At 46.1% G+C, this 20,046-nt stretch overlaps 1 protein-coding gene across 6 annotated transcripts in view; it reads left to right on the top strand.

Annotated features, from left to right (window-relative positions):
- Positions 1-20,046, top strand: part of DOCK9 (dedicator of cytokinesis 9) — a 491,864-nt gene that overhangs the window by 118,111 nt on the left and 353,707 nt on the right. Inside the window, exon 1 of one of the 6 annotated variants that reach the window (XM_029604489.1) lies at positions 13,597-14,005. The exons of 3 other annotated variants lie outside the window; for them this stretch is intronic. In XM_029604489.1, coding sequence (XP_029460349.1) covers positions 13,880-14,005 — 126 coding nt within the window. In that variant the 5' untranslated portion in view covers positions 13,597-13,879. Of the gene's footprint in view, positions 1-13,596; positions 14,006-20,046 lie in introns of those variants that run through there. 2 more of the 6 variants (XM_029604487.1, XM_029604485.1) reach the window with 2 other exon arrangements.

The following is a 20,046-nucleotide window of genomic DNA, read 5'->3' as shown; positions in this document are numbered from 1 at the left end:
TTCTCTCAAACTGAAAATCTTTTCTACCCATGTGTGTGTGTGGAATAAGTAACGGGAGTTATTAATTTTTAGAGTGTGTGCCTCGATTAAAAACCAAGCTAGGAAAGGTAGGACATTTTTTTTTTTTAGTTTCTGTGGGCCTTGATTAACAAAAAAGGCTATGAAAGTAAGTAACTTTTCTTTTTCTTTCCTAACCACCCACTCTGTAAGCTCATTTTTTGATTTATAAACTTTTAGCCCATATAAGAGGGTGAGACACTTTAACATGAAAAATCAGAGATTTATCTAGAACAGTGATGGCGAACTCCAATCCTCGAGTGCATGCACTGCCTCCATAGTATGCAAATCTGTCTCATGCATATTCATTGTGCATATCCTGAAAACTGGCCTGTTTGTGGCAGTCGAGGTCTGGAATTCTCCATCACTGATCTGGAACAAAAGAGTGCGCTAGACCTTATCAATTAGATTAATTGTTCCCTTGTAGGTCATTGCCAAATAAACATGAAAGGACTCAGATTTAGACATCCTGACTCCCATAGCAACCTAAAATAACTAAGAACCCAATATTAAGATGTGGCCAACAATCCCACAGCAAGTTGGGGGACCTTCCACTTACCTGTACAGTGCCACAGGTATGATACGTACCAGTTTGTCAGAGGGTTGTGTGTGTGCCCCTAGCTTTCAGAGAAAGAGTCCAATCACTGGAAGAGCTGAGGTATATAGAGTAGACTGTCAGGGACATAGCCCAGTCCAGCAGCCCATGTGCTGCTTTGGAGGAGCAAGGTCACTTGGTCAGAGAACATCATCTTAATGTAGCCAGAAAGGAGACTGTAGCAAGGACCTCTAGGTGATGCACCGAGGACAAGTCTCCAAGGACTAGTGCGGAGGAGGGGAAGGATTAGATTAGTCGTCATCGGTGATTCGATTATTAGGAATGTAGAAAGCTGGGCGGCTGGTGGATGCAAGGATTGCTTGGATCCTTGCCTACCTACTATGAAGGTGGCAGACCTCACGTGTCACCTATCGGATTTTAGACAGTGCTGGGGAGGAACCAACTGTCATGGTACATGTGGGCACCAATGACATAGGAAGGTGTGGGAGTGTGAGGCTCTTAGGTACATAGTAGAAATCCAGAACCTCCAGGGTAGCATTCTGAGAAATGCTTCCTGTTCCATGCACAGGAGTCCAGAGGCATGGATGAGCCAATGGTGCAGGAGAGAAGGCTTTAGTTTTGTTATGAACAGGGCAGCATTTTGGAGAAAGAGGAGCCTGTTCTGAAAGGATGGGCTCACCTTAGCCAGGGTGGAACCAGGCTGCTGGTGCTAACTTTCAAAATGGAGATAGAGCAGCTTTTAAACGAGAACATGGCAGAAGGCTGAAAGTCGGTCAGTAGTGCATGGTTCAGAGTGAGGTATTTTCAAAGGATACTAAAGTAAGAGGCGTTCTAGCATCCCGATAGAGAGGTTCCAGTAAAGTCAAAAGTAGCCCATGCACCTGTAAGTAAAGAAGATTCCAAATTACCTCTGTCAGCTAATAAGCAGATAGATGATACAAATGGAAAACACACTTTGGAAGGTCTGTATGCTAGTACCAGAAGTCTAAGTTGGGAGAATTAGAATGTATAGCCCTGAATGGTGGGCATAATTGGCATCTTTGGAATCTCGTATAAGGAGAATAACCAATGGGATAGAGCTATTTGTGCTTATTTTCCCCCTCTTTTCTCTGGTTCAAGTCTCCAAAAATAAAACTTCTTAAATCCTTTCAAATTGTCTGCTTTCTGCAAGCACAACATGGCAACTGCGGACTTCCACGCTATCTGTCTGCTGTATAGCTTATGGAACAATGTTGCCTAAAGCCCTTAAATTCAAGGAGTTTAAATTGATGATCCATCTCAGAAGAAAAGTTTGAAATTGTTTGACAGACCAGGACTCCCCCCCCCCCCCCCCCCAAAAAAAATATTGAGGTCATTCTCTCCTACTTCTCTTCAATCCCCTGCTCTGAAAAGCCAAAGTCATTGAATCCTTCTGCATAAATCAGACAATGATGCGGACAAACTAGTAAAGCATAAGGAATTGGTGCCAGCAAAATTTTCTCAGCACCTTTGGCTCATTGCATCCTGGTGCATAAAACAGTGCCATCAAAAATGTGCCGCCATTCAAGCCTATCCATTTGGCACTGTTTACATCAGGTCCTGTGGTGCCGTTTATCGCTTATATTGGTACCATCATGTTCAGTGTAGATGGTTTTAAGTGTTGATGGTTTCCTTGGTGCCAAAAAACCCCCCAGAAATAGGAATCTGCTTTGGTACTGGTGCCTGAATCTGATTTTCATCCCTTGGTTCTAAAATGTGACTAGAATTTGTCCACGCATAAAAAGGATTATCCTATCATCTATGCTTCTTCCTATCGATGACCCAGTTCTGAAGAGGTTTACAGCTCAGATTGGATCAGTCTTTGATACATCCTCAGCAGAACTCTTCACAAGTGGAACCTGCTCACTCTTCACCAGCACAAAAGTCGGTACAAAATTGTTCAGAGCAGTTAAATCACAAGCGGATTGTGATACATTTCAGGAGGACCTTGCAAGACTGGAAGATTGGGCGTCTAAATGGCAGATGAAATTTAATGTGGACAAGTGCAAGGTGTTGCATATAGGGAAAAATAACCCTTGCTGTAGTTACACGATGTTAGGTTCCATATTATGAGCTACCACACAGGAAAAAGATCTAGGCATCATAGTGGATAATACTTTAAAATTGTCGGCTCAGTGTGCTGCAGCAGTCAAGAAAGCAAATAGAATGTTAGGAATTATTAGGAAGGGAATGGTTAATAAAACGGAAAATGTCATAATGCCTCTATATCACTCCATGGTGAGACCGCACCTTGAATACTGTGTACAATTCTGGTCGCCGCATCTCAGAAAAGATATAATTGTGATGGAGAAGATACAGAGAAGGGCAACCAAAATGATAAAGGGGATGGAACAGCTCCCCTATGAGGAAAGGCTGAAGAGGTTAGAACTTTTTAGCTTGGAGAAGAGACAGCTGAGGGGGGATATGATAGAGGTCTTTAAGATCATGAGAGGTCTTCAAGTAGATATGAATTGGTTATTTACACTTTCGAATAATAGAAGGACTAGGGGGCACTCCATGAAGTTAGCATGGGGCACATTTAAGACTAATCGGAGAAAATTATTTTTCACTCAACACACAATAAAGCTCTGGAATTTGTTGCCAGAGGATGTGGTTAGTGCAGTTAGTGTAGCTGGGTTCAAAAAAGGTTTGGATAAGTTCTTGGAGGAGAAGTCCATTAACGGCTATTAATCAAGTTTACTTAGGGAATAGCCACCGCTATTAATTGCATCAGTAACAAGGGATCTTCTTAGTGTTTGGGTAATTGCCAGGTTCTTATGGCCTGGATTGGCCACTGTTGGAAACAGGATGCTGGGCTTGATAGACCCTTGGTCTGACCCAGTATGGCATGTTCTTATGTTCTTATGACTGAGACCAAGCCTGACTTTGAAGGACCGACGTATAGTGAGGGGAGTGTTTGCCGTGGCCTGTGATGGTATATATGGGCAGAAGTGTGAGACGCATGCTGTGGGTTAGCTGGTAGTTGAGATGATTTGGGAGGGGATGGTGTTTGAGGTGGTCTGTGTATTAGGGCAGCAATCAGGTAAGGTAAAACTGTTTTGGTGGCACCAATATTGAAGGCAGCGATTAAGTGTTGGGGTAGGAGAGAGTGGATTTAGGATTTTCTAATCAGACTAGTAAGAGTGCTGGTGGCTGTGGACCAGGTTGGCAAGGGGGTTGATGGCTGAGGGTCTCTGTGTACAGTCTGAGGTGGGCAGGAGTGCTAATCACTCCTGGTGGATCAGAGGGCGTAGGAGGAGGGAGGTGGGGAGAGTATGTGGAGGGTTATATAGGGTGGGTTATACTCACCCCCGGTCCTATAGGAGGTAGGCCCGCCCAGCTGACGTCACTCGCCACGACTCAGCTGCTCTCACCAGGGTGCAATCCAAACGCTTCTCTTTGGGGATCAGAATAACCTATCTGGCTAACTTTTAAGACAGACTGGTATATTGGGTGGTGCTGTTGCGCTGCTGAATATCCCAGTTAAGTTAGCCAGATGCACCTATCTAGCTGCTCAGTGGCTGCATATAGACTTGTAAATCTTTAAGGCAGCCATACTAGCAACGTTTTGTTTCATTTTCTTTAGAGAGTGTTTGTCAGCTAAGACAATTGTTTCCTCTTTTCAATGTCAACGACATTACCAAGGAGGAAATAATGTAAGGTTGTGAAAGCTGCCTTTCATAGTCTCTAGGATTGTGGCTGTAGATAAACCGGGTCACGGCTGTGCTGATCTTCCTCAGCAGAAACCCGTGGAGATGTCAGGGATACGTATGATGAAGTATTAACAGCTGAAGAGTGGGCACAGGGAAGGGGGGATTTTAAGAAACAGGTGTTATGACTAAAATAAAAGGTGCTTCCACTTTACTGGGTGTAAAGATATAGGAAATAAAGTATATGTGGAGAAAATATGTTGATACTTATGTAAAAACGTACAAGAGAAAGCAGCAGCCAAATTAAAGGTGGATTTGTGTATGTGTGGTAGGGTTGTTCTAGAGTGGACCCTTTATGCTGTGCCAAATCTGAAAACGGCCTCTGTTAAAGTATTTCATGAAATTGTCCAGTGAAACGAGAAGAGGAGAAAACACCTGCTTTCTCATGAACAATATTTGTGAAACTTTTCCACTCCAAATGGGAGGTTAAAGGTCAGTCCAGCCGGTCTATAGCATAAAGATGCACATAAATTAGAAGTTAGCAAATGTCGATCTTTGCGGCGAGAACTTTTGTGCCTAAAGCAGAGCAGCTGTGAGGTTCTTGTTTCCCCAGCAGCATCTAACGGGGCCCGCGTGTGGCATTTAACGGGGCCCACGTGTAGACAGTTTTTCTTAACCATAGAACCAGTTTGTATTCCTTTCTTCCCTTTTCACTTTCCTTCCTCTCTTTTTCCTGTCTTTCTTTCCCTTTCTCCTAGAATGAATGACTCGTCTGCCCGAGTCTCTGCCATCGCTGTAGCCTCAGATTTCCTTCTTACTACTTTGCATGGGAGGGAAACGTTTCTCTGTCTGTGCAGCTAAAGGAATGTGTACAAAGCTCACTCTGATAGGCTCCATGGTAGATGTAGTCAGCTATGTACTGAGAGTAAGCTAAAATCTCTGCCGAGGCAGCTCAAGAATAGATTCAGTGGCAAGAGATTGACATTCTGCAGCGTATTTTACTTATATAAAACTTTTCTTACATTTCTCCTGCATTACTGCTTCTTTAGAACTTAATGATTGTTTCTGGGAAGAGGGATGGAGAGGGGAAGGTCTTCTCTGAGGAGCAGGATGGAGAAGGGAAGAAAGATTGGAGGGAGAATAAGGAGTGATGGAGGAGAGGACAGGATGGGAATGAGATGCAGTGGGGGGTTAGGAGAAGGAGAGGAAGACCCACTCAAACAGCTGTTCTGAGAACGACCTCTTCTCTCTCACCCCACACCCATGACCTTCCAGTCCTTTCACTCCCCCCCCCCCCTCCTATCCCTCTCCAGATCTCGCCCCTGCTGCTCTGCTCACTCCCCCCCTCTCCTATACCCTCTCCAGATCTCGCCCCTGCTGCTCATCTCACCCCTGCTGCTCTGCTCACTCCTCCCCCCCCCTCTCCTATACCCTCTCCAGATCTCACCCCTGCTGCTCTGCTCACTCACCCCTCAGATTCACTCATTCACTCTTCCATTGCGGCTTGGAGCTAGGATAGCGGCATCGCGTCACCTTGGCCCCTGTCCTCTTCCTCTGCTGCCCAGAGCCCGGTATAGTGCTTCGAGCACACGTGTCACTAGTGCTGCGCGGATGAAAGCATGACACTGGTCCCCGGCAGCAGAGGAGGAAAGGGTCACAGTGTGCGATGTGATTACACTGTTGCTGTCGTCTCCTGAATGCATGTATGCATTGGAGGGGGATGTTAGGAAGGAGGTCAGGATCAGTTTCTGCCTTTCTTTAAACCTTACCCATGGTCTTCTGCAGTAATTCTTCAGGGATAAGTGATTGTCATACCTGGGAAGTTTTAAATTCCAGTCACTCTGAGATTGCCATGGATTTGTAGGGGGGGGAGGGGAGAATATGCAGATCAATTCTTATGTTCACTCTCACACACACACTCACACGCTCATTCTCCCACACGCTCATTCTCACACACACACACGCATGCTCATTTATTCTCCCTCAACTCTCACACAAATGCCAACCAACTTTGCTCCATCTTGCACACACACACATGCCCATTCACTCACACTCTGTCCCTCCCTCACTTACTCACTGTCACATACATACTCATTCATTCCCCTTTTCCCATGCTGAACTCACCAGGAGCAGCAGCTTCCTCCTGAGCTCCTGGTGCAGCAGTGACTTGGAGCGATGCAGCAGCGTCCTCTTTTTTTTGGTACCTCGTGACCAAACTTCGGCTTCCGGCCGCATGGGCCACTGCCCTCACTGCTTCCTCGTTCCTGACACTCGGCCATGACTGACTCATCTCCTTCTCGTCCCTGGCCACGCAGCCAGTAGGAAGTCACGTGGTCCACGTGAGGTGCCTCCTCAGCCACCCTGGAGTTTTCCACGTGTTGGCTAGGAGACCCGGCAGTTCGTTTAGGATTCCGGAGTCTGCGAGTGCAAGCTGGAGAGCTCTCGGGTATGGTGATTGTGTGGAAAGGGCCAGATTTTGCAGCTCTTACTGTGGAATCAGAGTACACTAGGGACCCTGGGTAAACTATTACTTTACTACAATTATAGTGGGAGAAGTACAGAGAATGACTTTATAAAAGACTAGGGAAGTGGGTAAAGGACTTTTTTGTGAAATCAAGGGTGGCTCAGGGCATGAGACTTTCTTAGGAAAGAGGAAGGTGGGGGTAACTTTTTTTTTTTTTTCTTTTATCCAGGGAATTGGTAAGGGGATCAGCACTTCATTGGATCCATAGGAATAGAAGGGGTTATGGGGCAGAGGGGGCTGACATTATTTGGGATGTATATATATATTTAAGGAAAGGCCAAGCACATGGCCTCCTCTTGAAGCAAACCTCTAGTATAATATATTAGCATACAAGCGGATTTTACATGGTAAGAAAAAAGCATATTAAATGCAGCTTCCGCTAGGGGATTCCTTAGTGCACTGTGCACGGGGTTCATTAGCATGCTATACCCCTGTTTAGCATATGCTGGCGTGTTAAATATTCATGCTGAGGTAAGAACTAAAATTGGGGGCCTTTGTACACAATGTGTTCAGAAGTGCCAGTGCGTAACCAGTGAGCTGCACGGTTGGAATATTATACTGTGTGCGCACGGCTGAGGTTGATTTCTTCAAAAAAGCATTTAAAGTGCTTTAGGAATGACAAACTTAAACTTGGAATCCATTTTCTTGGTATCTTTCATATTTGGAGAATGCAGTAAGTATCCCAGAATTGGTTCCATATGCAAATGCACTCTGATTTTGTTAAAATGGTTTAGCAGTATATATAAGATATAAACTTAGCAATTACACGTGAAGTTAGGAATTTTTGTAAGTTGGCTTTTCTGTACTACTAATCCCCCCTCTCTAATTTTCGCATCCCAGTATTCAGCTTGTTTCCTTGCATTGTGTGTGCAGGTGTGACCTGCGGACTAGGTCAGTATTTCTCGACGTTTTGCGCGCTGGGGACTGACTAGCTGCGTTCCTTAAAGGTTCACTCCTTATCCTCCTGCTAAGCCGTCTTTACTCCTGGGATTTTCCTTCTCCACGGTCGAGGGAGACGGAGCACATCGCATGCACTTATAAGGGAGCTGTGGTCTCTGTCTCCAGCAGTCACACCGATTAGTAAGGACAGGTCTGTAGTCAGCTCCCCGGGGCCTGATTGAGATCACTGGCTCCTCCTTTCTGGCTGCTTCCTCCAGTAGTAGCTTCCAGAGCAAAGCAAAAAAAAAAAGTTTCTTGTTGCCGGTCTCCAGCGTGTACTTGGCTGAGCTCCCTTGGGCATTGATCCCAGTTCCCCTGGGGGCCTGGTGGATCGGGCCTGGTAGGGAGTGGGGAATCTGGGACCTGTCAGACCTGGTCAGGGTGGGGTTTGGTGTTTCTCTCCCTCCACCTTCCACTCTCCCTTTATTCCTGCCCTCCCATGGTGCGCTATTCAGTTGAAAAAGAGAGAGGAGAATTTGGTGCAGGCAGACGTGGCTGCCTTCTGATTGTGGCCAGGCAGTGGTGAGTTTTTTTCCTTGAGGGGAGCGCGCCAGTGGGCTGTCAGAGAGAAGGCCGCAAGCCCCGCTGGAGATCCTAGCAGCAGAGGAGAGGGGGTCTCCCACCAAACTAGCAGGCATGGGTTTGGATGTCCACGGTCCTCGCACACCCAGAAAGCCGTGGGCGGCACCGAGCACGCCCTGTGGCTCAGTGTTTCAGCGTTCTTGTTTGCCTTGTAGCAGCAGCAGCTGGGCAGGCTTTACTCATATCCCGTCCCTCTGTAAGCGAGTGACACAACTACTGCCTACCAAGCATCTGCCTCTGGCCCAGCAGCACGCGGGGAAACACTGGGACTCGTGAGTGCAGAGACTGTGGCACCCGAAAAGAGGAAAGGTGGAAAAACTTCCTTTAACCCAACTCAAAATGGCAGAAGTGACTTCTTCCAAAAAGGGGAAAAAAAATCATCCTTTCCTGTATTCCATGTGCGGGCTTCACTCCTAGAAACTGAGGTCTCCACCCCATTAATTAAATAGAGGCACAGGCTTAGAGACTTCCTGCCTCCTGAAAGAGAAGCATAATCCATCCCCTGAAATGGTGGGCCTTGGGTTTATAGTCTGGGGACTTCATTGTCTCCCACATGGAGGAGCTAAACGCCACCAGAATAGTAGTACTGACCTCCCCGCTAGCAGTGGGACAATCCTTGTACAAACCCATGCTGTCTTTCTTCCCCCAGCCAGTCACCATCTGAAATTAAGAACATAAGAAATTGCCATGCTGGGTCAGACCAAGGGTCCATCAAGCCCAGCATCCTGTCTCCAACAGAGGCCAAAACCAGACCACAAGAACCTGGCAATTACCCAAACACTAAGAAGATCCCATACTACTGATGCAATTAATAGCAGAGGCTATTCCCTAAGTAAACTTACTTAATAGCCATTAATGGACTTCTCCTCCAAGAACTTATCCAAACCTTTTTTGAACCCAGCTACACTAACTGGACTAACCACATCCTCTGGCAACAAATTCCAGAGCTTTATTGTGCATTGAGTGAAGAAGAATTTTCTCCAATTAGTCTTAAATGTGCTACTTGCTAACTTCATGGAATGCCCCCTAGTCCTTCTATTATTCGAAAGTGAAAATAACTGAGTCACATCTACTTGTTCAAGACCTCTCATTATCTTAAAGACCTCTATCATATCCCCCCTCAGCCGTCTCTTCTCCAAGCTGAACAGCCCTAACCTCTTCAGCCTTTCCTCATAGGGGAGCTGTTCCATCCCCTTTATCATTTTGGTTGCCCTTCTCTGTACCTTCTCCATCGCAATTATATCTTTTTTGAGATGCGGCGACCAGAATTGTACACAGTATTCAAGGTGCGATCTCACCATGGAGTGATACAGAGGCATTATGACATTTTCCGTTTTATTAACCATTCCTTTCCTAATAATTCCTAACATTCTGTTTGCTTTTTTGACTGCTGCAGCACACTGAGCTGACTATTTTAAAGTATTATCCACTATGATGCCTAGATCTTTTTCCTGGGTGGTAGCTCCTAATATGGAACCTAACATCGTGTAACTACAGCAAGGGTTATTTTTCCCTATATGCAACACCTCGCACTCGTCCACATTAAATTTCATCTGCCATTTGGATGCCAAATCTTCCAGTTTTGCAAGATCCTCCTACAATGTACCACAGTCCGCTTGTGATTGAATAATTTTGTATCATCCGCAAATTTAATAACCTCACTTGTCATATTACTTTCCAAATCATTTATATATATATAGAGATAGATATATAGAAAAGCACCAGTCCAAGTACAGATCCCTGAGGCACTCCACTGTTTACCTTTTTCCATTGAGAAAATTGACCATTTAATCCTATTCTCTGTTTCCTGTCTTTTAACCAGTTTGTAATCCACGAAAGGATATCACCTCCTAGCCCATGACTTTTTAGTTTTCGTAGAAGCCTCTCATGAGGGACTTTGTCAAAAGCCTTCTTAAAATCCAAATACACTACATCTACCGGTTCACCTTTATCCACATGTTTATTAACCCCTTCAAAAAAAATGAAGCAGATTTGTTAGGCAAGACTTCCCTTGGGTAAATCCATGTTGACTGTGTTCCATTAAACCATGTCTTTCTATATGCTCTACGATTTGATCTTTAGAATAGTTTCCACTATTTTTCCCGGCACCGGTCAGGCTCACTGGTCTATAGTTAACCGGATCGCCCCTGGAGCCTTTTTTAAATATTGGAGTTACATTGGCCACCCTCCAGGCTTCAGGTACAATGGATGATTTTAATGATAGGTTACAAATTGTAACTAATAGATCAGAAATTTCATTTTTGAGTTCCTTCAGTACCCTAGGATGCATACCATCCGGTCCAGGTGATTTGCTACTCTTTAGTTTGTCAATCTGGCCTACTACATCTTCCAGGTTCACAGTGATTTCGTTCAGTTTGTCTGACTCATCACCCCTGAAAACCATCTCCGGAACTGGTATCTCCCCAACCTCCTCATTAGTAAACATGGAAGCAAAGAATTCATTTAGTCTTTCTGCAATGGCCTTATCTTTCCTAAGAGCCCCTTTAACCCCTCTGTCATCTAATGGTCCAACCGACTCCCTCACAGGTTTCTTGCTTCGGATATATTTAAAAACGTTTTTATTATGAGTTTTTGCCTCTATGGCCAATTTCATTTCATCTGGTCACTGAAGAAAAAATAATCTCTCTCTCCTCCCCCCCTTAGCTCATTTAAAGAGAGAAAAGGAAATCCCTTACCATTGCCAGCTAACACTACTACAAATTACTCCTTCCCTGTGGACTCCTTTTCCCCCAGCTGGATCTGCTCCCAGGGCCTGTTCTCTTGGAGGGGAGCAGTGGCAGCTGAATACTGAGTCAGCATCTGCCCCGCTCCCAGGTGGGCGAGGGGGCCTGAGAGGAGACGCTGCTAGGAGCGATGCAGCCCCCTCAGCACCAGCCCTAGCTGGGAATACAAGGTCTGCAGGACTAGGAGGCGCATGCTAGCTGCAGTGTAGGCTATAGAGCAGCAGATCTGCTTCCCGCTGATCCTCCTAAAGTCGTGGTTATGCCATGGGCTGGTAAAAATGTTGCTGGGAACCCTGGACTAGGTTAATCTTATAGTGGTGAAGAGTCGGATCATGTGCAGTTGGCTCTTTTCCAGCTATTCCCAGTTTAGAGCCTGAAAGCAAAAAAATACAACTCAATTTCTATCTTAACTTTTTATTTTTATTTTTAAATTTATGAGAATCATAGAAACATAGAAATGACGGCAGAAGAAGACCAAACGGCCCATCCAGTCTGCCTAGCAAGCTTCGCACTTTATCCATTTTTTTTCTTCCTTTTTCTCTCTGACACCTGACATCTTGGCTTCCAGTACCCTCCAGCCCTATTTCCCCTCCACCCCACCACCAATGTAGAGAGCAGCGCCGGATCTGCATCCAAGTGAACATCCAGCTCAATTAAATGTTTCTATTATACATTTCCAAAAGAAATGTATAATAGAAACATTTCAAAAAGTGGAAGTCAAAGCCAGGAAACAAAATTCAACTGCTATCAAACAAATTAGGGATGCCTTGCATCAAGCCTGCAATGCAGTAGGGGGAATGAAAATATAGAGAGAGATAATCTGAAAAAAGGAGAAATAACATGTTAATACGTCACCGCATGCAACCTGATACATTATCAGACAGGTACCTCCTCATCCTGCTTAACTAGAGGAGTTTCAGGCACACAAAAACCTAAGTGTTACTTTGTATTTAATTTATATTTATAATTTATATTTATGTATTTAATTTATATTTATAATTTATATTTATACATTTAATTTATATTTATAAATTATATTTATAATTTATATTTATACATTTAATTTATATTTATAAATTATATTTATAATTTATATTTATACATTTAATTTATATTTATACATGTATATTTATAAATTATATTTATACATTTAATTTATATTTATACATGTATATTGTCCACCTCTTGGCCCCTTGGGGAGGTTGATCGGTTTTCAATAGTGGTATAAAATGATTGACCAGGTCACCATTTTTCTTGGATGTAGATATCATTTATGACTCCCGTGCGATGTGAGCACTAAGAGGCCGTTGCGTATCCCTGCGATGTCCTGCCGCACATTTCAGTCAGCGGGATCTGAAACCTTAGTGGCAGGGACTGGCAGTTTCTTCACTCACTTGAGCCTGCATTCCCACTCTGGTGAGGCTGGCACATGACGTCTCTAATTCTGGACAAAATTCCTGGTTTTCTGCTTTTTTTTTTTTTTTTTTTTTTTTTTAAGCCTCGTAGCTACCATCAGTTTGAACCATTTAAGATCAAGTTGGGAAATCATACCGTAACCTTTTTTTTTTTTTTTTTTTTTTTTTTGCTGCTTGAAATCCAGTTCAAGACAGTCACAGGGTAGAAAGTGATAAAGGTGTCAGGAGTCGGAGCAGATCCGAGACTTTACTCACGCAGGGAGCCGGGATGCGAGGGTCACCTGGAAATAGCCCCCTCTCCACTCCATGGCCAAAATTCACAAGGCTCCTCTCAGAAGGGAGCCACAAACTGCACTTCCCAGCCTTACCTTCAGCTAACCGGCAATAAATGCCTTGCACATCTGCCCTTTTACTGTACCATTGTCTACCGATGTGTCTCAGGTTTTATGAGGTGCCCTGGAGTTCATTTCAGCTCAGCAGTTTGCTGAGCTCCATGCCTGTTACACTCTGTTAAGATATTGAATGTCGGTTCAGTTCAGGAAGTCTGCTCTCTGATCTCGCTGCCTGTTTTGGCATTGCTGCTTTGATATAAGGAGATCAATGCCATTGTTGATCTCTAGGTCCTCTGAGTGGCATGAGTGCTGGCATGGCAAAGAATTATATAGAAAATATAGGAAACAGTAACGTTTCCTGCAACATTTAGTTCCCTGTAAACCGATGTGATATGTCAGATTGAATCACTTGGTAAATGTATTTTAAAAATCGGGTATTCCGTCTCTTTCAATAAAATCGTCCAGTGCTTCCATTTTAAAATACTTTTGTAATACCACTTTTGGGCCAGCAGACAACTTTCCTTGCATTTTATATCTGTCTCTTCAGAAGTTCCCTGTAAAATTAAACAGGAGAACGCCGAATTGAATTATAGCCGATTAAGGAGGGCCTGCTTTTGACGGTGTCCCAGAGATGATAAGTGTAGCCCAGCAGCAGTAATAAGCTGAGGGAGACGGATATGTGTGTGTTTGCATTCTGATATTTGGAGAATGCACGCCTGGGAGTGACCTTTCCCTGCAACTTGCGCTGCTCTGTTTCCTTGTGTTGGGATTTAGTTAAAGCCTTCACCCTTGCTTGCTTTGCTGCTGCTACGAAAGCCTTCCAGTTGTCTTCCCTTTAAGGCATCAGGACACCCCTCGGAGGCCGTCCCTCCATCTCTCGTGCATTCCCACTCCGACAGACTTTGCAAACTTGCATCAGCTGCCAAAGCTGGGTCCCGGCAGAGGCTTTTCCTCTTCCTCCCCTCTCTTTTCTTTTCGTCTTTTTTTTTTTTTTATTTGCTAGCAGAACCTTTCATGATTTCTAAACGTTTGGAGGCTTCCTGAAATCCTGTCTGCGGGAGCATGCAGGGGCGGACGAGTAACCGGAGCGTGAAGAAGGAGCTGGTGATTGAGTCTCCGCAGCAGTACAAGGAGGCCAGCGCTCTGGCCGAGCTGGAGGTGGAGGCTGCGGTTCTGGAGCTGGTCAAGGTTTGCGAGCCTGAGTGTGGTCTTCTGCATGATAACTCCTTGTGCTCGGTTAAAGAAGGTTGGGTGTGTTAGAGACCTGGCGCCTTCCTCCTTTCTGCACAGCTCTGCAGGTGTCTTGCTCTTGCTGAAATGTCTCGCTGCAGATTAGGGTGTCTAGGACTGTTGTAGTGCTGTCTGAGCTGTAGTGCTGTCTGAGCTGTAGTGCTGTCCTGCTGCTGTGAAGTTTTAAAGTGTGTTTCTCTCTTCAGAATAAAGTTAAGCATGGCAGCATAGCTTTCAGTTTAAATTGGCTTTTCCAATGCTCTTTCTGAATAGATCTTCATCTTCACTTACATAAAATTATGGGCATAAAATATATATATTTGATTTTTCTCCTGCTGCTTTGACTCTCACCTCTGTCTGAACCTGTGGTGTCCTGGGTTATGCCACCAGGAACAGTCCTAGCCACACAGGGTGTTTTTTGTTTTTTTAGCTGTCTCGTACGCGCTTGCTCCCTTCCTCTCCCCCCGGCAGCAGCGGCAGTGTTGGGTTCCTTTTGGACCCTGGTACGTGTGCACCTTAGGTCTGGCCATGCCATGTCTCCGTCTTGCACCGCGCCAGCCTCTTCCGGCCCTTCCCGAGGCTGCAGATGCCTGGCCTGGGAGCGCTGAGAGTGCGGGAGCAGTGTGTGTGTGTGTAACATCTTCTGCTCTGAGTTACAGTATTTCTTGCCTTTCTGGTAAGTCTGTGTTGGATTTAGCTTTGCCTAATTACAGGAGCGTTTTTTAACCCAAGCATTTGATAAGAGCGCTGAAGCGCTTGTGTGCAGCCTGAGTGAAGAATGCTGACTTGGGTTGGCGACATGCCAGCTGAAATTCCTCTTTATAAGAAGGGCGGTTATTAACAATAGTGCAATGTGGGTGTGGAGGGTGAACGCCACAGCATTATTACAAAAATACACAAAACTCTTTTTCAGTTCTGCACAATTAAAAGTCTAAATCACCCAGCTATCAGTTAGTCGCACTAGGACTTCATTCTCCCAAGGAATTTTAACCATTTTCATCTTAAATGGGATCTGACATTATTTAAATATAGAATACTATTAGCTAATCAGTGTATTAAGTGGGTTTTTATTTGAGTGGGTCTGGTTTAAAGTTTTTTTCTTGCAGTAACCTGCAGGATGTTAAATCTATGTCCCATTTTAATAGCATTTAGAACCAGCAATTAGAAGTCCAGTGCAGAGTCTGCAACATAAACCAAGGACATCTTAGGACTTCCAAGAGATAAAGGACTCATGCCATGTGGGATCGGCAAAAGAAGAAACATTTTGCATCAGAGGATGAATTTTATGATTGTCTTGTGCTTGCAAGAAAGGCACAGGAGTAACGTGGAGAGAGCAACATTTACAACCTTAGACGGAAAGCACAGAGCAGCAGCTGCAACCCTGAAATCCTTCCTGGGCAGACTGGCTGGGCCATTTCAGTATCTTTTCTTTTCCCTGCCACCATGCACTACGTTACTATGAATGTGCCAGTCTGGGGAATTACTGCTGTAGGAAAAGGCTCACTTGGCTTGCCCTGGGCTGCATCCTGATCTGGAATAAGCAGGGGGCGCGATGCTTTTTGTTCGGAGACGGCAGCAGAACTGTTTTTTTATTTACTTTTAAATTCCATAACCTGAGAGTTTCATCGATAATCTTTGTTACACAGAGGTAAATCTACCACAGTTCTGGTTTATAACAAATTCCACGTCCCACTCCCTGCCCCCCAATTAAAATGTACGGGATCAGGGTGATTTTTTATTTCCGATTAGAGGTTTAGATGAAGGCTGGATGTGGTTTACTTGGGTGCCCCAGGCAGGAAGCTCCTGAATAGGATGAGTAGTCGGGGAGTGCGTCCCTAGCGGGTGCTCGGATGATGGCAGAGGGGAGTGGTTAATGCAATTCCCTCTGGGGCAGGAAAGATGATTACAGGATCAGTCCTGGGGTTCGCTTCTGTTCAGTGTCTTTGGGCAGAATTGCAGGGGGGTTAGAACAAGGGTGGGCCCATGGGCTGGAACTGGCCCACTACCCTGTGTTAATAAGCCCCCGCCTCCCCCCCCCCCCCCCCCCCCGTCCACCTCCAGCTGTCATGTTGTGTCTGGCCTGCCAGACAACAGGACAGACAGACATTCTTTGCAGACATGGTATCAGTGGTAGAGAAAGGGAGGCCCCTGGGGCTGTTGGCAGCGGCGGAAGTGCGTGTGAGAGAGGGAGTGGGTGTGAGAGAGGGAGTGGGAGTGGGTGTGAGAGAGGGAGTGGGAGTGGGTGTGAGAGAGGGAGTGGGAGTGGGTGTGAGAGAGGGAGTGGGAGTGCGTGTGTAAGGGGGGAGAGCTGCCCTCCCCGGCCCAAGGTGCTCCAAGTTATGTGGCCCAATTAAAAAATATAATAATAATAATAATAATAATAAAGCTTGCCCACTCCTGGGTAAGAAGGAAAAGTTTGTTTGCACTTAACACTAAGATATGGAACAGAGTGTAAAGTGCTGAAGGACTGGGGAGAATAAAAAGTGATGTAAGGGAGCTTGCAGAATGGCCAAATGCTTGGCAACTAACATTCAGTGTCAAAAAGTGCAGAGTCCTACATTTGGGTTGCTGAAATGTGCGGAGATGGGAGCGTGAGCTCCTGGTGGGTGTGAGAGGCAGAGGAAGAACCTGGTGCCTGGGGCCAGAGGGATATGAGTGAGCTGCTGGTGGGTGTGCGAGGCAGAGGAAGAACCTGGTGCCTGGGGCCAGAGGGATATGAGTGAGCTCCTGGTGGGTGTGCGAGGCAGAGGAAGAACCTGGTGCCTGGGGCCAGAGGGATGAGAGTGAGCTCCTGGTGGGTGTGCGAGGCAGAAGGAAGAACCTGGTGCCTGGGGCCAGAGGGATGAGAGTGAGCTCCTGGTGGGTGTGCGAGGCAGAAGGAAGAACCTGGTGCCTGGGGCCAGAGGGATGAGAGTGAGCTCCTGGTGGGTGTGCGAGGCAGAGGAAGAAACATGGTGCCTGGGGCCAGAGGGATGAGAGTGAGCTCCTGGTGGGTGTGCGAGGCAGAGGAAGAACCTGGTGCCCGGGGCCAGAGGGATGAGAGTGAGCTCCTGGTGGGTGTGCGAGGCAGAGGAAGAACCTGGTGCCTGGGGCCAGAGGGATGAGAGTGAGCTCCTGGTGGGTGTGAGAGGCAGAGGAAGAACCTGGTGCCTGGGGCCAGAGGGATGAGAGTGAGCTCCTGGTGGGTGTGCGAGGCAGAGGAAGAACCTGGTGCCTGGGGCCAGAGGGATGAGAGTGAGCTCCTGGTGGGTGTGCGAGGCAGAGGAAGAACCTGGTGCCTGGGGCCAGAGGGATGAGAGAGAGCGAGCGCGGGTGATGCCCTCTGCAGATCAGTAGTGAGGCTTTACCTGCTGTGGGGGCCGTATCCTAAACATTCATAGAGAGGGCAGAGACGTGGGCCAGAGAGAGGCAATTATACTGCTGCAGGGTCTGCAGATGAGACTTTAAGGATCTAACTGTGTATACCTGGATACAGACCTTCCAGTCCCTGAAACGTTTCACAACGTACGAGAGACAGAGCCTTTGTCAGTGGAAAGGAAGCTCTGGCATTGTGGCTCATGGCACGGAAGACGCAAGGAGTGAGTTTCTATCAATATCGTGAAATATTTTCTGGTGCCGAGGGTGACGGGTGCCTGGACTGCCCTTCTGGAGGAGGAGGTGTGGGATAAATGCAGAGGATCTGTAGCAGTCAGAGGCTAGAAGTGAAGCAGTGAGAGATAACCTGGGGTAACTTTTATCCATCGGCATTTACAACCTTAAACACCGTGCTGGGTAGCTGCACGGGCTACTTCATCTGCCATCGTTTACTGCGTTACTGTGTTAAAGAGAATATCTGTCTATCTATCTATCTATGATAAAGGGGATGTTTTCTTTATGACGTAAGGCTAAACGGATTAGGGGCCCTTCAGGCTGAACAGGAGGCGCCTGAGACTGGGAAATGACAGGTGTAAAAAACCACGAGTGAGCTGGGACAGGTAAATGGGGAAAGGTTATTTCTCCTTTCAGAAAGCACCGGGACCAAGGTGTACTCCATGGGGCTGAATTAAAACGCTGGGTGCACATTTCATCTGCGTAATTTCTCGCCAGAGCTGGGTTTGAGGAGATTTCCTGGAAGAAAAGCCCATTGTGCAATGATTAGGCCGGTGGATCCTGTAAAGCCGGCCCTAACTGTACCTTGCAGCGACCCGCAGGGGATGGATCTGCTGGGTGTGCGCTGGTCCCCGTGGACCTTCAGTCTGATCCAGCAGGGCAGCGCTGCGTTTCAGGAGGAAAGCTAAATACCCAGACATGGACGGGCCTTCAGGCTTTTTACCTAACACTTTGTTGTATGGTTTTCTATTGCTGTGAAATTAATTTGTTTACCAGAGGGGATGGAAAGATTTTAGATGGCGGAGACGGGGGATTTGGAAAAGCTGCGAGGAGCGTCCCTTTCCGTGTGAACCTTCATCCTGAGATTGTTTCAGCTGAGGAATCTTTTCTGTTTGGATCCTTTAATTCTCCCCTTGGCACTAATGCGTCATCTCGTGCATCGTTGTCTAGCGACCTTTTGTCGCTTACAACAGGAGGGGTTCAAACTGGTCTTCGGGCTCCTCTCCAAGCCAGGATATCCCTACTGTGCATGAGGAATATTTGCATACAAAGCTCATGCATATTCATTAGGGGTATCTTGAAAAATGGACTGGTTTGAGCACCCCTAGCTCATACTACCAACTGACTTGATTTCTTTGACTAAATTGTATGACTTATTTCCTGCTGGGTGCTTTGAGACCTTGCTATATAAATGATTCTTACAGAAGTAAATAGACAATTTTTTCCAGAAGGTAGAAATCTGATTGGACTCAGCCAAGCTTTGAAAATGCATTTACTCTCGTGTTTGAGGTGAATACATTTTTGGAAGTGGCCAGATGGCCCAGTGAGCAGATGGCAGGCAGAAGAGAGTAGGAAGCAGCAGAAGTATATCAGGGTCCACTTAGCAAGAGATGGCAGAGGGATCCTTGGTGTGGGGGTAGAGTCGTTGCGAAACAATCTTCATCTCCGTCAGAGCCTGGGGGAGCAGGAGGCGGCAGAAGCATCTCTGGCTCCAAGCATGGGGAGGAGGAGAGAGAACATGGCTGGGGAGGGGAGGCTGGGGTGTGGTGGAGGGACCTGCACTGGGGCGCACTAGGAGGTTGTGTATTCCTCAGGGCAGAAAGTCGCTCACCGTGCATTCTCCTCTCCCTTCCCTGTAACTAAATCCTGGAGGCGAGTTACAGTCCCTGCGTGTCAGCCATCTTTGGGCCACCGACGGGACGATCGTCCTCCACTGATTGCCCATGAGAAATCGCGTGATGCAGAAGTATAAAAGCCCACCTTATAGATTTCAGTCTTGTGTTTCTGCCAGATTTACACCTTCTGAATGGGATTTCACACACGTTGGTTGTGCGTGATTTCTCTTTAAGGTCAGTCATGAAGTAATGGACGTCAGGTTCTTAAAGAAGGAAATGCTGGGAATGCAGATGTTGACCTTAGGAGTGCAGATGTGTTTCAAAAGAATTGGTGGAAAATGCAGAAGGCTTTTTAAATCAGACTTGCTGATTAAAGAAAACAGGATCTTGGTGTTTTTCCTTCTCAGCCCATGGGTTTGGTCTTCAAAGGCTGTTGCGTTTCATTGTTAATGGAGAAGATTTAAGTAAAATAATTACACTGTTTTCAGCAAGTGGTACTGGCACAGTCCATATTTAGGTTATTTGTTCTCTAGCAGTCCTATTTCTTGTTTGCCTGAAATCCTGAGCACAGATTAGAGTCTGGATGAAAACGGAGAAATCCACCCATGACGGCTGTGCTCCTGTGCACTGTAGCGCACAGCACCCCCTATGAGCATGGGAAGAGAGCTGGGACCTCCGCTCCGTGTCACCGCAAACCTTCAGAAAACAGAATGAAGCAGATTCTTTAAACTCTGTAACCCAGCAGCAGAAGTTGCACTTTTTTTGGTTATTTATTTGCCTGAGGAGGTGACGGTG

The sequence above is a fragment of the Rhinatrema bivittatum genome, chromosome 5 (assembly GCF_901001135.1).
Source record: "Rhinatrema bivittatum chromosome 5, aRhiBiv1.1, whole genome shotgun sequence".
In the NCBI taxonomy this organism is placed as follows: Eukaryota; Metazoa; Chordata; class Amphibia; order Gymnophiona; family Rhinatrematidae; genus Rhinatrema; species Rhinatrema bivittatum.
This window is presented reverse-complemented; position numbering and strand designations above follow the sequence as displayed.